The sequence below is a fragment of the Biomphalaria glabrata genome, chromosome 3 (genome assembly GCF_947242115.1).
Source record: "Biomphalaria glabrata chromosome 3, xgBioGlab47.1, whole genome shotgun sequence".
Lineage (NCBI taxonomy): Eukaryota > Metazoa > Mollusca > Gastropoda > Planorbidae > Biomphalaria > Biomphalaria glabrata.
Window position 1 is genome coordinate 441761 of NC_074713.1, and position 13949 is coordinate 455709.

The 13949-nt window shown below is 32.9% G+C and overlaps 1 protein-coding gene across 3 annotated transcripts; it reads left to right on the plus strand.

Annotated features, from left to right (window-relative positions):
* The first annotated feature begins 1054 nt into the window (after positions 1 to 1054).
* LOC106067516 (serine/threonine/tyrosine-interacting protein-like) lies at positions 1055 to 13936 on the plus strand. 3 transcript variants are annotated; one of them, XM_056023519.1, is made up of 11 exons: positions 1055 to 1073; positions 2398 to 2514; positions 4486 to 4518; positions 4915 to 4968; positions 5355 to 5452; positions 5583 to 5643; positions 7164 to 7240; positions 7904 to 7954; positions 8739 to 8811; positions 10548 to 10608; positions 11260 to 13936. In XM_056023519.1, exons 2-11 carry the CDS (start codon positions 2434 to 2436, stop codon positions 11313 to 11315), a joined length of 645 nt encoding a protein of 214 aa, XP_055879494.1. In that variant the 5' UTR covers positions 1055 to 1073; positions 2398 to 2433; the 3' UTR covers positions 11316 to 13936. The 3 variants fall into 3 exon arrangements, with proteins under 3 accessions (XP_055879494.1, XP_055879491.1, XP_055879493.1); XM_056023516.1 differs by lacking the exon at positions 1055 to 1073 and adding an exon at positions 1606 to 1776; XM_056023518.1 differs by lacking the exon at positions 1055 to 1073 and adding an exon at positions 1613 to 1701.
* Positions 13937 to 13949: the final 13 nt, after the last annotated feature.

Sequence of the window (13949 nt, forward strand, 5' to 3'; positions counted from 1 at the left end):
TAACGTGAAAAATCCTTTCAAGAATACTTCTCGACCGACTGACCAAATCCATTGTTAGTTATGTGCTCTATGAAAAACAATGTTAGACACGATTTTCAGCAACAAATGCAAAGAACACAACATTCCTCGTCCCATATGCTAGGACAAATTTGTACAAATACTCCTTCTTCCCTAGTGCTATTAGAGCATGGAATGAGTATTGGGGTCGATGCCTTATGGCTTGTCTGCCCGGGCAGCCCCGACAGTCCATCAATTAAATGTAAATTAAGCAGAACAAATAATTCATCGCCCTGACTTACAGTATTCAACAACATTATGCCTAATTAACAAATGTTTAATGATATTCTATGAGTAATGGTTTGGACATAACAATTAAAGAAAGCAAATAATCACTATTGTATAATAATTTAAATAACCATTCAATTGAGCATATATTATTTTGAAAGATATATCACTGGCGTAACATGAAGACACACCCTATAATGTCACAACCAAACACGCACGATTTGCAGTGCAACCATCGAGTATGGCCCATACAAAACTTACAGATCGGCTCTGCAAGCAGGGTCTGCAACCGAATCAAACCTGAGTCCCTAAAGACGAATGTGAATTTCTCAATCGCTGCGCCACCGAACTATAAACGGACATAAAGCAAAGATATCAAGATAAAGGTACAATAATTCATTCATGTCAGTAGTCTACTGTAAGTTGTCGTGTTAGAATAGAATAACGGCGGCCAACTCTGCATCATCGAGACATTTGTAAGATACGGGTTGAAAAGAGACGTTACTAATCGTGGCTCAACAGAGATGAATGAGATGGGGCGGATCATAGGAATAACGTAGCGAGACATGTCACCAATAGAGTTCTTTCTCGCACAGGCACGCGATCTTCCCCTGAGTGAAAAGTACAAAACGTACCATCGTATGAGATTAAGGAACATATCCTTAACAAGACGAGACACGTTACCAAAGTCAGTCATATAATGGAAGCCGAAAAGAGGAATGCGATATCGAAAACAAGGCCCTCCATAACATGAATTTAAGTCGCACCTTCATAGAAGACACCAGCTGGTAAGAGGTTATATGGAAATCACCTATGGCCGATCTCTGTGGAGTTTGTCGCGCCGCCCTATTCGCCGAAATATATTTTATTTCCTTCCTAGTCAGGCCCAGTCCATCGGCCATCGTTTATTCTCTCTTCTTTACCATATGGTACCGTTCCATACAGAAAAGTCCTAGCGAGCCCTGAGGTTCTCGCACATTGACGTTATACCGTTATATATCTAAAAATCTTAACTATATATCTATATCATACTATATGGCCAAACCCCATACAGTCTAGCGTTTTTTATTTTTCCAACCACGAATTCATCTAATTCTGAGGGCACCTTAGTTTTGTTGTTTGAAAGTTATTAGACTCTAAGTCACTCTATAGATCTAAAGACTTTTTAAATATAAATCTAGATGTCTAGATTGACTAGATCTAGTCATCTAAATGATATAAGAGAGCCTAGCTATACAATATTAGGGGACACACAATATCTGTATGAATACGTACAGATAACGAGTAATTTCAAAAACTCAAAGCTCAAAGTATTCCGGAGTGGTATGTTAAAAACTAGATATCTAGCTCTAGCTAGATGCAGACTCGAGACTACTGACTAGACTACATTACTGCTGGCAACCCTAACACTAGTTGGTAAAACTTCCACTAGTCGTGACTAGTCACTTGGACTTGACTAATAATCACAGAAACTAGATTCTTTAGAGTTAGGTAATATTATAGATATTCTGACATTCTCATGACAAGATTCTCAGATTCATCATTCTGAGAACAAGTATAATTCTTAGTATTATTAGTTACTAGACTCTAGACTCTAGTATAATAATAATAAGATTTTAGTTTTAGTAAGAATAATTATAGAATTTATAGATCTATTCTTAGATTCTAAGTAATATAAGACATAAGATTATAAAGATAAAAATCTGGTTCTAGATCTAGATTTAATTATACAAAATTATATTATTAAATATAGGATAGTTAGTGATAGGGCAATATAATACAATACTAAAAAATAAAACGCTATTACTTAGATTTACTAGACTTAAACACTTAGATCTAGTACAGTTATACACTTAATACACTGTCACTCATTGTCTTTAGTATATTGGCATTATTGGACATAATTAATTATTTATAAAAAAGTCTATTAGTTTTTTCTATGCAAATTTATCAATATCTTTGGTATCTAAATGTAGGCTACAATGCCATATTGAATTTCTATATTTAAGCTAACCACGAGGATGGTTTTATGAAAATCAAATTTATTATATAGAATCTCAATCAGTTTTTATCACCCTGCTTGGATCGATTCTTTTTCATCCTTTCTTGCAGCTGGTCATGGACTAATGCAGTTGGTCATGGACTAAGATGGACAGCAATGCAAATAAAGAAATAACATTAGGGTCTGACGAAGATGAATGTAACGTCACAGAATCAACTGATTTCCCGGTTAAATTTTTTTTATTTTTTAGTTTCATCTAGCCTAACTAAGGCATGGGGGGGGGGTGCAGTGGCTGAGTGGTTAAGTGCTAGGCTTCCAAACCTGGGGGTGCAGGGTTTGAATTGAATCTCGGAGAAGACTGGGATTTTGAATTTCTTACATTAAATTTGATACTAAAATTAATTTTAATTTGAACTGATTGGATATTAGAGTAGAGCTAGAACAGTGGTGTGCTACCTTTTTTTTTATATGGGGCAATATCATTTCTAACAAGTGTCACCACTGCTACACTACCAAAAAAAAAGTCATTAAGTTAATAGGAGTTGATTGTGTTTGTATCTAATAGAGCATTGTAGACAGCACTTGATAGAACCTTGGTTGTACGGCTTGAGAAATTCTAAGTTTATTTATTATTATTTCATTGGTTGACTAGGTAAAGTGGGGTGATTGCCCTTGAGTTTTGTTATTGTTTACAGGGACCAGAGTTTTGTGATTGAGTTGGAAGAGTACAGTATATAAGGCAGTTTTATAGTTGATGTTTATTTAGGAATTCAGCTTTTGTTGGCGTTATTGCCGTTATCTACAGTCATAATTATTCTTATTACTTTATTAACTCTTTCTCTCCGTAATTAATTTCCACGTTTTGGAAGGAATTCTTCATTTTGCTCATTACTATTTCACTACCTTGTTATGATTAGGCTTCAATAGCCTTGTTGTTTGTTATCAGAAAATGTTGTTTATGGTATAGAATTAAAATGAAATGCATGCTCTTTTTATATAGTTCAAAGTCAAGTTTAAAAAATTAAACATTAATTTAATTTAATGAGGTCGAAATAATTGATGGTATCGTCGATTAGGAGAGAAAGAGTTAAATATATCTTATTCTTAATTCATCCCTGGTGTTTCTTGAAGTCTTGCATACGTTATGTATCCATGTCAAAGTCTGACAAAGTCATAGGCTAGGAGTTTACAACAGTCACAACATGAAATGTGGTTTTCATGGGGAGTCACGAAGAGTTAGCGGGATAGTGTTAACAATGGGTAGGCATGACGAAAAAAAGGAGTCAGAAGGTTAATCTTCAGTTTATTAACATTTTGCCTTTTTTAAAAAAAATTTTGACCCTATTTTGTGGTCATTGTCGTCTTTGTTTTTAATTAATGAAGGCCCAATGACTGAAACATCCTTTTTTTTTTTTAAACTTTTGTCCAATAGTGTTTCCTATACTTATGTCTTTTTTATTTTTCTGTCTAACAAAGGGTCTCAAATTCAAATAATATGATGCCTGGGACATCCCTGATCTCACCCATCCTATGAGTAGGTTTTATTGTTGGATCACTTGTAGCTTTTTGTACAGTCACTTGACTCTTTACCGGCTCCACTGAAATGAGTGATTTTGTTAATATTGTAACGATCTTCTCTATCAGGCGTTCTCTAAACACTGCTAAACACAACACAGCACATCTAACGCAAGAACTTGACAACAAGAGTTTCAAGTACAATGTGGCGGTTTAATGACTAATACATCCAAAGCCAATAAAACACAATTGGCTACATCGAATTCAAATGCTTTCTTGTACAATAGAACTGCCTACTAAACACTACAAGTCTTTCTCTGTCTACTTCTAGACTCGTACAGCTACATTTTCAAGGACTCACTTTGTAACACACAGTCCTTACTGCTTGCTGTCCTGGACTGGACTGTCCTTTCTAATACTCTTTGTCTCTGGTCCATGAAGGTTCTCGTCACATGACCACAGCACGGGTCATATTTGCGTGTATTAGCAGTACTGTCCCTTGTTCAACAGCCATTGACCTGTGTGATTCGCCTTAGTCTCGTGTGTCAGTAGGTCATACCCACATTAACCCTTTCAGTCCGCCACTAGGGTTATAACAGTATAAAAATCTGCCCTTAAGATAATGTCTTGTCGTTAATTTGCACAACATGAAAAAATAAAATCGTTTTTTGATTTCCTTTCAGTTCTGGCTATATCCCATGAGGAGAGACATGCAGGTAACATTTTGTTGTGAACTCCTGACATAAGACCTAAAAAACAAACAAGCTCTCTCAAAGAATGGAAGACACAAAAGAGTATTTATAAAAAGAAGATAGCTCTTAATGAGATAACTATAAGTATCCCTGCAGTAAAAACAAACACACCAGACTAGTACTAAAATAAAAAAAAAAATTAAAAAAAAAACACCTTGCCATTCTTCATAGTTTCTTAAGTATAGTCCAACAACAACACTGGACCAGGACTGAAATCCAATCCCTAACAAAAAAAAACAACAATCTAACAACAACAAAAAAACAAAAATTTTTTTTTTCTAAAAACTTTAACTAATACTGTACTGTAGTTTAATTTTCAACTCAATAGCTAGCATTTTTAAGCAAGTTTGTTTTTTTCAGGAGATCATTCCAGGATTGTTCTTAGGACCCTATGCCTCAGCCATGAAATCTAAAGTAAAATGTTTTTTTCTTTTTTAATCTAAAATGTTTATGTTCATCTTTGTTTAATGTGATATTGCGTAGTTAAGCTTTTTTTTTTTTTCATCATGTTTCTTTTATATGCTGTCATTTTAGCTCTCGTGTTTTTGTTTGTAATGTTGTTACAGCGCCTTGAGCCTACATTTTGTTTGTTAACAGCGCTTTATAAATAAAATTATTATTATTATTATGCTATGAAAAGTGGCTGTAAATATAAACTAGTGCAGCCGCTGTTAACAGAAACAAAAAGTTAATGACCTTTAATGGAAGTAAAGAAGTTATGAAGGTAGGCAAAGAAGAAACTGAATTACATTCTAAATGACAACCCAACTAATATTAACTTTTTTGTTTCATCTTCGAAGCTTGAAGACTTGCTGAAGGCAGGTATCACTCATATCATCTGTATCAGGCAGTCCATAGAAGCAAAGTTTATCAGGCCAAATTTTCCTCAACATTTCCAGTATGATCATTGTTTTAACCTATCCTTTCTTTAAACTTTAAAAGATTTGTTTTTAAATGACTGAAAAAGATTTCTCCCTTTCAGAAGGTCGATTTGCATTTATATGATGTGTTCTTGTTACTTGTTTCAGATATCTTGTCCTTGAAGTGGCTGACTGCCCCACAGAAAATATTATCAAGCATTTTAAACCGGTAAATATCACTTGCTTGCTGTGAGTTGATAATAATGATTTAGTCATTTTTAGTAACTTTAATTACCTTGAAGTCATTGGTGGGCTGTCTGGTTGTGTTAGATGCGCTCTGGGCTGTTTTCTCAATGGTCCAAGGTTGTTCTGTTGTCACAGATTAATAATAAATTACTGTAGACATTACTAAATAATAATAATAATAACGAGACTGTCTTTATCAAGGTAGACATAGAGAACTCTCTTATTTCCGCTCCATCCTTTTCTTTCACACAAAACATAAACAACAAACAATGACGCAATATCATGTGATATTAGCACAAAGGTTTTAACCCTGCTCGCCACCAAGTCTTCAATTCTGGAAAAAAACATCCGAAACATGTAAAACATAACAAACAGATACTTGTAGTTTGAAATAAGTTAGTTTTTTTGGTCAGGTATTGGTAGTTGTTTGTGATTCATCTCCATTTCTTCTTCTTCTTCTTTGTCATTATCCTAAGAGCTGAGTCTAAGACTCTTAGAACTCTTAAGCTTATGGACGCCTGTCTGAACAAACTTCTGTTTGGGAAAGATCCAAGCAGATGTAAATTATTTCATCCCTATTACTGATGACTTGGATCAAAAGTGAGACCAAAGGTTGAGCACATCGAGGAAACTCCCCCATGTTCCTTCTCTTTACCATATCAGCAGTGTAGATATATATAAATGGCCCTTTGATAAACCCTTTATATGTGCAATGGACTTAGGCACCCCAAGGATTGTTTTTTTTTATTCCTTATTAAGTTATTTGTCTCCTCTAAAAACCACATCTCCCTGAGCACCTTGGTGAGGATGAAAAACATTGCCCATTAAATTTTTTTTTTTTCAAATGTAATTAAAAACTTGTTTTAAAAAAAAACTTAATTGAAATTATTTTTCCTAAAAGAAAAAAATTGTCATTATTTCTTTGGTAGGAGAAACCTTAGTATGTAGTCCCTTTTTTTAAAAAAGAACTGTTGTATATTTTAATCCACAGTGTTTTTATTAGTCTCACTCTAATGAAATATATATAATTTTTTTTACCTTTACCTATCCCTTAGTCTGTGAACGGTTGGGCCATCATGCAAGATTCGTCGACTGTCTTTCTCAATTCCTCTCAGTCTCTGCTTGCCTTCAATTTAGTGCATGCTGGAAACATCTTTTTTGGTGGAAAGTGGATAGGTGAATAGTGGGAAGCAAAACTGGTCCCCATTGGGTTACCTTAGGAGACTAGGCATTCAGTGAAATGGGATCCAAGTCTCGGGGGTTGGGAAGTCAAAAGAGACGCTGTTGCCCAGTTACTATTCTTGCCAAAGCACATACCAATCAAACAGGCAGTCATCCAGACTGCGATGATCTTTGTATCAAACATTCAATACATCATTGTTTCTGTATTATATTTTAATATTCATTCATAAGGGTTTATATAAAGTACCATAAATTTTATAATGTTTTTCTGTTTAGTTCTGACAAAAGTTTTCTTAATGTTTCTGTTTGTTTTTTTTCTAGACAAAAGAATTTATTGATGATTGTCTGGACAATAGAGGAAGAGTTTTGGTTCATGGCAATGGAGGAATTTCCCGAAGGTAAGTCTTAGCTGTACAATATTTCATATAACAAAAGATTATTTACAGATGTCCGCACATTAATTAGAAGAAAAAAAATAACCACATGACAAAACACTGTGACACAAAAGAGAATTAGACGACTTAGGAAATTAGAATCCCACTGAAAGAAGATTTTTTTTATCCATTACAAACACGGTTAACAGTAAGAAAGGAAAAATAAAAGCACTAAAAAAATGTTGCTTAGATGAGAGCAGTTTAGATGTGAATAATGTAATGTACGAGTATAGCTGACTTTCAGGGGCTGCTAAAAAATTATAAACGACACATGAACTCAAGGAACTGCTAACAAACTATAAGCGACACATGACTTCCTGGAACTGCTAACAAATTATAAATGACACATTACCTTCAAGGACTGCTAACAAATTATAAATGACACATAAACATGAGGGACTGCTAACAAATTATAAATGACACATTACCTTCAAGGACTGCTTACAAATTATAAATTGACACAAGAACAATGAACATGAGGGACTGCTAACAAATTATAAATAACACGCGAAGCATGTAAGACGTAATTATCTTCTTTTTTGAAGATGTAATTTATAGGAATTTGTGTAAATAACTGTCTTCCTTCATTGTTTTCTGACCTATCACTCTAAACTTGTGTTGTTACAGTGCTGCTATTGTCATTGCTTACGTGATGGTGAAAGGCACAATGTCTTACAGGTATGTGTTGCCCTTGTAGGTTACTTTAGTAGACAGTATTGTTTCAAAGCATGAACTGATCTGGAAACCATGCATATAGCTGGCTTTACACGAAGAACTAAAAATGAGCTTATTTAGAAAAAAAAAAACAAATCATTAGGGTTATGAGGACTTAAAAAAAATTAAAAGCAAGAAATTCTAGCCTAAACCTACTTATCTATATTTATGTATATATTATGTTTATTGTATGTCTGTTAATGAGAACTTTATTATCTTATATATATTTCTTATCTATATATATGTATATATTATGTTTATTGTATGTCTGTTAATGAGAACTTTATTATCTTATATATATTTCTTATCTATATATATGTATATATTATGTTTATTGTATGTCTGTTAATGAGAACTTTATTATCTTATATATATTTCTTATCTATATTTATGTATATATTATGTTTATTGTATGTCTGTTAATGAGAACTTTATTATCTTATATATATTTCTTATCTATATATATGTATATATTATGTTTATTGTATGTCTGTTAATGAGAACTTTATTATCTTATATATATTTCTTATCTATATATATGTATATATTATGTTTATTGTATGTCTGTTAATGAGAACTTTATTATCTTATATATATTTCTTATCTATATTTATGTATATATTATGTTTATTGTATGTCTGTTAATGAGAACTTTATTATCTTATATATATTTCTTATCTATATTTATGTATATATTATGTTTATTGTATGTCTGTTAATGAGAACTTTATTAAATGTTTTTTTTCAGAGAAGCATTTGCCTATGTACGTAACAAAAGATTCTGTATAAGTTTAAATGAAGGATTTTCACAGCAGCTACTTGTAAGTTTTTGACACAAACAATTTTTCCTGCTGTTATCACTCTGTTATGTTTTTCTGTTTTTCAAAACCAAATTTGTAACTAGCACTTATAATCAGGGTTTGGACTAAATTGCCAATAGCTTTGCATCACTATACTTTTTTTTTTTACTCTCTTAAACTAGGTTAAAACAATGAGTTCATTGGTAATGATAGTCTTGGTTTAAGTGTTGGGATGTAACACTGTTGATGGTGTGTGCTTGCTATTTGTTTGCTTGGGGGTCACTTACAGGCACAATGGACACCATTCACCAATCGTAAACAAAGAACATTTAGCCACATGGTGCTCTATCTCTTCTATATAATTTACGATCTCATGTTTAATTCATGATGGTTGTCACATGACAGTTTTTTTTATTGTTTTATCAATAAGATCACGTGACTAAAGGTTGTTTGTTTACGATTGGTGAATGAGGTCCATTAGCTGGTCTTTATGTCTATATCATCTTTATTTTGTTATCAGTTCTTCTTCTTCTTCGTTCTCATTGTTATGTTGGAGCGTTCAGATGACTAGACCAATACAGGTGATGAACTGCGCAGTGGTTCCCAAATCAGGGGGCTCTCCATATAGTTTTCTTTCTATTGGGGTCAATGTCTTATATATATATGCCTCTTGGTAAAGAGAGCAGTTTTGGAGGACGTGGTCGGCATTCTCTGGTGATACTCCACATGGGCAGATTTCACTGGTTCCAATTTTGAGCTTCCGGTACATGTGTTGTCGCATTCTGTTGTGTCCGGTCCTGAGTCGAAAGATTAGATGTTGGTCTTGTCGGGATAGCTTATAGTAAGCGTCATCTTTCTTGTGATTTGGATGAGAGCAAGTCTATTTCTCATTTATTTTATTAACAATTAATTTCTTCAATTCTTCTGGATAGAGTGCATAGTTTATTTGTGAGTTAGTTCTCCCACTCTTGGCGAGTGTGTCAGCCTCCCCTGTTATCAGTTGATCCTGTACTCTATTAGTGTGTAAGAGCGTAAGAAGAACTATTTATATCAGAAGCAAACTAGTGTTGTAATTCACCTGAGTGTGTATGAGTTTGTGACAATTATAAAAGTAAAAAAAAAAAATTGTTTTAAGTTCTTTCAAAGAAAGATATAATTAAATAAGTTAATTATTAAACATTTTTTTATTTGGTTCCTGGCCAGACAAAAACAAAAAAGTTAAAATTTATAAGAAAAAAAAAAAAAAAAACAAATTATTTATGCTATAGTATGCTCAATCTGCTACGGTTCAATCTCTTTTTTGCACGTGCATGGGAAGGAGTATCTGGCAAAGAAGTTGTCCATGCTGCCTTGAAGTGCTCAGCAAATACAACTAACTTGAGTGAAAGATTACCTATAGATATGATATTGTGCCCTCTTGTAAAGTACCCAAGGGTTTATATCTCTCAGCCACTCTTCCTTATAAATGTAAAACAGATTAATTAGCTCTCCACTCTTAGAAGCAAGGAAAATATAATGGACCAAGAGCTTTCTCTTTCCAATAAGCAGTCTCTTATCTTGTATCATCAAGTTTTGTGTGAAGAGTTCAACTACACTCACCTATATTAACTCAATTTAAAAAAAACAACATTTAAATGAAATTTGTTATTTTTTTCCTGTGATAGCAGATTGCCTATTTAGACTTTCACATTATTAGAATATCTCGACGTTAATTTTTTTTTTTTATTTGAAGGGCTATCTTTTGTTTTTCCTTTTAGGAATATGAGCATATCTACAGAGCAGAGTTGCTTTTTGCTTGTCAAACATCAGCACAATCAGGTCAGTAAACTTACATTCATAAATTGTAGATCAAATAGTTCTCACAGATCATACACATCATCTTTGTGTAGTTTGAAAGAAAAAAAAAAGCTAAGCTATAAATAAAACTAGTCCACATAAAAACCATGGAGACCAACATATGTGCTGTCGGCTCTCTTTTCATCACTTTAGGAACGCAATCTCACTGTGTTAGCACCCTATAACATTCATATTCATAGCAATCAGTGAAAATATCCGGTGCACCCCTAGTATCTAGACTAGAACTAGATCAAAATATATGTAGGCCTACAAGCAAATGTTTTTATTATTGAAAAAAAGGATTTAGGTCGATTAACTATTTTGATAGCTCCATTCATACTATTTTTACATACACACATTCGCTTTCTTAGAACATTATTATTTTGTTTAATTATTTCCAAAACACTCTCAGTAACTATATCAAAGTGATATACAAATTACGGTATATTACGACCTGCGGGTCGCTGGTAATATTTGGCTAGTATATAATATATTGTGATATCCAATGCCTATATTGTTGTAAGGGAACTATCCCCTAATGTACTGTTGTGGAATAAAAGCATATTATTAATGTAACTTGAAATCAATTCTCACCATATTTAGGTTTTACAAAGCTATTTTGATTTTCTTTAGGAAAAAGGAAAAGATTTGATTTAGAAATGGATTCTGAGCAAACTTTCCCCAAATGAGGTCAAGTTCAAGGACTGTCAGCTTCTTTGACGTATTTTGTTCGGACAGGAACAACTTTCTGAACAGAAAGCTAATTATCGTGTTTGTTGGTAACTCAGAGATAGCAATGTTGTTTGTACCAAAATGTTGGTCTCGTGTTTTCCCTCAAAGGCCAAGTTAACTTTGGAGGAGAGTTCAGACATTGAGAAGGATTTATTGTTTAGGTTATAAGAGCATCAGTTCTGATATTATCAGAATATCCAGTATACAAAATTCAGAAGTATTGCTTAGCTATGTATTATAGATTTTTTTTCTTAACACTGCAGATTCTACGTTCTAAGCTCTAATTCTTGTAGCACAAATACATTTTTTTTTCATGTTTAGTTGGCAACAGTGAGTTTGTAATACAGGAGAAAAAATATGCAGGTCGTAACTGAGTTTGTATAGTCGTGTGAAACACTGCACTCATTCTTCGTCTTTGGAATACAAGATATTGCCATTACTATTATTATCCTTTATTTTGTCTAATTTTATGTTTTCAAAATCTCTGCCTATCTTCCTCTTCTCAGTTATCTATGGTTGAAGTTTCATTACATCAGCCCTACATTTCTCTATGAGACTCTTTTTCTTTTTTATTGCCTAAAGAATCTGAATGTTAACTAGAAATTAAAAAAATCAAAATCTTTAAAGTGCAGATAACTGTGATGAACTTTTGTGTCGGAGAATCTCCCCTGACCACAAACTGGTGCAACATAAACATTTTTAGATCTTTTTTTTTATAGCCACATTTATTTCCTATCGATTTTTTTATGTTATGAAAATAAAATATGGGAAATTGTAAAACCACTGCTAAGTTGATATTCTAGTGTTTTTGATTGAGGAGTGCACAGTTTCCATTACACATACTACTGGTTTTGGGTTCAATAGTCTTTAATGCAATTTGTTTTGGCTTGTTTTGGTTAGGACAGGCTCCAAGATTTGAGCCAAATCCTCCAACGAGTGATAGCTAAGTGATGTCCTCCTCCTCAGGTTGAATGTTTATACCTTTGCCAACATGCTGTATTGATGATAATCTAGAATAGTTCATTGAGCCTGTTCCTAATATGATTTGTTGGCCCATCTATTTTCATGTGATGTGGAAATGGCATATACATATGTTCTTTACTAAGTATTTGTAACAGTTTAGTTGGACATACTTTTTGAATTTCATGTGATTTTTTTTTTTGTTATTGGGTTCTTTTCTTGGGGCTATATTTAAAAATTGACTTGATTCATTTATTTTCATTTTCCCAGAGTTTAAAACTGTATTTACCTTTTTTGTATATTAGTTTTATTTCCTTGTTAAGATGTTTATTAAAATTGCTAAAATTTTGATGTTGAAATTTTTTGTTTATGCATTCCTTCAGTTTGAATGTATTTGATTACCTCCCTGTAGTGTTCATATTTTTTTTCAAGACTTGAACTCAGGTAATGTTTGTGTGTACCGGTACTATTTAGGCCAAGATTAGGCTTTAGAGTGTCTTCCTTTCCACAGAATATTGGTCTGCATGCTGCACGTGTGTGGGGCATTGAAAATGTTCTTTGTCTAATAAACTGAAACAACTTTTTGTTGTTATGTTTCTTGGAGGCAGCACATGAAATGTAACTATTGACATTAGTGCTAGCACTTGAGAAGTCCCTGGTTAGAATGCATTCAATAAAAATCATGGGCAGATAAGAGTGCAGTCACTAAAATCATGGGCAGATAAGAGTGCAGTCACTAAAATCATGGGCAGATAAGAGTGCAGTCACTAAAATCATGGGCAAAATTCCTGGTTAGAGTGCATTCTGTAAGATCATGGGCAAATGAGTTAGGGTTGTCTGACTTAATCTTATTTCAATATTAACAAGACATTTATTGTTGTGTGTAGTTTTTGTTCAAGTAGTATGTTTTGAAGTATTAGTTGCTATTTTTAGTTTCTGAGATGGGTAAGAATTTCATTCAATAACTTGGTGCTCCTTATGAAGAGTATCAAAGCCTACATCATAGCAGTGTAGGAATTTTAATGAACTGTCAGCAGCCAGTTTGATGGATAACATTTCTCTGCACTCTATGAATCTCAGGTAGAGTCCATGACATTCTGTAGTACAGCCATCTGTAACCAAAGGTGGCGTAATGTTTTTGCTTTGTACTACTTTTTTTTAAGAGTACAAATTAAGCAATAAAAAAAAGGTGGTAAATATATGTAATAAAAACAAGTTCCTGGCAACTACTGGAATATATTCTTTTAAAAATAAAGTTCAAGCAAAATAAAATGTTGATATAGCTAAAAATAAGTACTATTTATTATTCACACATTTTTTTTTTCCTTTCATTATCACTGCTAGGTAGTTACAACTTTGTACATCTATGTTTAAATTTTGAAAAAAATTTAGGTAAATTTATTTTGAAAGTCACTATTTAGTTTTCTTTATCCATATGAATGTTGTTGTTTTTTTTAAAGATGCCTCTATTTTTTATTTTTAAATCTATTTCACCACTAAAATTATATCTTTTTTATGTTTAATACCAAAGACTAGACTATTTCAAATATTGGTTGGTTGTAAATTTGTTTGGTTAACAATAATGTGTTTGTGTCATTAAATTATCGGACCTAATAAATATTTTTTTGTTG

Excerpts from the sequence above, each read along its gene's own strand:
- LOC106067516 (XM_056023519.1), top strand. The coding sequence starts at position 2,434 with ATGGACAGCAATGCAAATAAAGAAATAACATTAGGGTCTGACGAAGAT. Across the intron at positions 4,519-4,914 it reads CCATGAGGAGAGACATGCAG|GAGATCATTCCAGGATTGTT; the intron begins GTAACATTTTGT and ends TGTTTTTTTCAG. Across the intron at positions 4,969-5,354 it reads CCTCAGCCATGAAATCTAAA|CTTGAAGACTTGCTGAAGGC; the intron begins GTAAAATGTTTT and ends TCATCTTCGAAG.